This window comes from Sinocyclocheilus anshuiensis, unplaced genomic scaffold (genome assembly GCF_001515605.1).
Source record: "Sinocyclocheilus anshuiensis isolate Anshui unplaced genomic scaffold, SAMN03320099.WGS_v1.1 scaffold2055, whole genome shotgun sequence".
Lineage (NCBI taxonomy): Eukaryota > Metazoa > Chordata > Actinopteri > Cypriniformes > Cyprinidae > Sinocyclocheilus > Sinocyclocheilus anshuiensis.
In genome coordinates, this window is record NW_015546656.1 from 19,766 (window position 1) to 22,601 (window position 2,836).

Below are 2,836 nucleotides of genomic sequence, written 5' to 3' on the forward strand. Positions count from 1 at the left end.
CAGGTGGAGCGGCAGCTGGTGAATCAGTTGGCGGCTGCGTTTGAGCAGGAGCTGCTGCCGAAGGGCTGTACGCTGCGTCTGAGCGTCGACGGAGAGCAGGAGAAGGACGGAGCTCCAGCTCTGCATCTGGAGGTGGTGGGTGAAGACAGCACCGCCCGAAAACTGGACATCCACCCGCCGCTGAACAACTGAGGACGTGACGTACACCCCCCGACATCACTGAGACTCGGACAGAATCAGACCAGCACATGCGCTGCAGTGTTTGTCTGGTAATCAATCACTCACACACACATCCGGTTATTGGCAGAAATGTAAAAATGACGTATGCGGCGTTCTCATCTGCAAACACACCCGCAACGTTAATAACTCACATAAATCACACATGATGTTTGTAATAAAGAAGATCTCCATCACGTGTTCAGACGTATAGATGTGCGTATTCATTCATGGACGTTACAGTATATAAGAGAACGTCTTGTGGTGCATGTGATCACTGATGTTCTGTTTTCAGCAGCAGCACATGTTCATCTGAATTAAAGTGTATTCTGTACTTTAAACACTAATGTTTCTTGTTAATATGAAATATAAATGCAGTTAATTCATGTATTGTGAATGATTCATCAGCTTTATTCCAAAGAAAAAACAACACTTCACAAAAAGGTTTAATTTGGTATATTTTATTTTATTTTTTTATTTTATATTATATCATTACATATTATTATAATAAATATAATAGTATATATATTAGTTATGATCATTTCAGCATTCACTAATACATTATTAAAATTCTAATTAGTTGACATTAATGCACGGTGAAATAACATGAGCAAACATTGAACGATCGTATTCAGTTATACTTTATTTTTATGGCGTGTAATTATGCATTTAAGTACGGAGTAATATTAATTAACCACATGTACTTACCGTATGATTAAGGATGAGGGTTTGATTTAGGGTTAGTTGCATGTAATTATGCTTAATTTTTTGTTATTACTATAGTAAGTACATGAAACGTGAAAATAAAGTATTAGTCAGTATTTTTATTAACTAACATTAATAAATCTAAAAAAAAATGTATATTGCTCACTGTTGATTCATGTTAATATATTAACTAATGCTAACAAATAAAACCTTACTGTAAATCATAATCTCAAGCACTGTTTCTGTGGCATTGATTCCTCTAATACAGCATAGTCCTCATGGATTTTCTCATGGAGAAAATAAATCAAGTCCTGCTCTGCATTTTGTCTCAAATATTCAGTTTCGCTTCAGATATGTAAAATTGGTTGTGATGTTGTAATTGAAGTGATTAGAGGAGGAACTGCCTTCATCAAATCCTGCAGCGGAGCAGAAACATCTGGAACATGAAGATCTACAGGTGCTTTTGTGTGTTTATTGCAGGTTCACCGTTTTTTTTAATTCTTGTACACAAAGCTCAATAAAGTTCAGAAAGTGGAATCTCTGACTGACGGCTGTTCTTTGAGCGGATGCTGGTGAACACTTTTACTTCAGGAATGTTGTGATCTCTGCAGGGCGTAGTTAAGCAGCAAGAAACATGCGGCGGGAATGTGTTTGAGAGCGTGTGTGTGTGTGTGTGTGTGTGAGAGTGTGTGAGAGTGTGTGTGATCGGTGTGTGTGTGTGTGTGCGTGAGTGTGTGTGTGTGTGTGTGTGTGTGTGTGTGAGAGTGATGCAGGAGGAGGAATGCATGACACATTCCTTCTTTTCTCTGCATCCTTCTTTACACATGTAGGGATTCATTCACTTCCTGTGGGGATGAAATTAGCATCGTAAAACAGAATCCTGCTGCCCGCCGGACCTCCCACAACACACACAGTAAAGCAGTCCTGTGTGTGTGTGTGTGTGTGTGTGTGTGTGTGTGTGTTGCATTTGGCATGTTACAAACTTCAGTTCATTCAGTGGTTTTGCAGTATTTTGGATGCAAACGCTGCATTAATGTCAGTCTGTTCATATCAGAATGCATTCACTAGAATCTCTTGGGGAACATCAGGTTGTTTTGGGTTTGTTTTATTATTTATTTTGATTACATTTTATGTGCCATTTGCTTTTTTTGGATGAAATCAAAATTCAGACTGAATTGATCTGAGTCTTTTAGAGCTGCTTAACACTGTAAATTACACTGTAACAAGCGTTCACTTAAAACTGTTTTAAGTGAACGCTTGAGATACACAGAAGTAAAACTGCAAATGTTTACATAATAAAAATAAAGCATTAAAAATAAGAAAAATAAAGAAGAGAGGAAAAAACAAAATTGAACGATATTGTAGAAGTCTGATGTTTTAGAAGTCTATTTGAGAATAATAGAAAGTTGAATTGAGAAGTGAACGAGTGTCAGACAGATGTGTGTTTGAGAAGATGCTGCAGCAGCAGATCTCATGTTACTGAGAAAATCTGCTTCAGCCTCTAAAAGAGTCCAATTCAATTATAAACCCAGAGAGAGAGACAGCTTTCATTACTCTGTCTCACACACACACTCTCATGGTAATGCCTGTGTGTGTGTGTGTGTGTGTGTGTGTGTGTGTGTGTGTGTGTCAGTGTACGAGTGTTATTCATTTAATGGATTTTCTACTCGTGGGTTGGAAAGTGTTGTCAAATGTCTTTCATCAGATAGAATTAACTTCTTCAAATGGAGGTAAATTGCACCCTAGGGAGGTTTGAGACGGTGTATGAGACAGACAGAGAAAGAGAGATACAGTACTTGTCAAAATTTTGAAGCATTATGATTTTTAAATGTTTTTCATGGAGTCTCTTACCAAGGCAGCATTTATTTGATCAAAAATATAATAAAAAAGTGAAATTGTGAAATATGACTTCAAC

General features: G+C 37.6%; 1 protein-coding gene across 1 annotated transcript in view; it reads left to right on the forward strand.

Moving 5' to 3' along the window:
- Positions 1 to 623, forward strand: part of LOC107701600 (caseinolytic peptidase B protein homolog) — a 5,454-nt gene extending 4,831 nt beyond the window's left edge. The window contains exon 7 of the mRNA XM_016503646.1: positions 4 to 623. Coding sequence (XP_016359132.1) covers positions 4 to 192 — 189 coding nt within the window. The 3' untranslated portion in view covers positions 193 to 623. The remainder of the gene's footprint in view (positions 1 to 3) is intronic.
- The last annotated feature ends 2,213 nt before the right edge of the window (positions 624 to 2,836 follow it).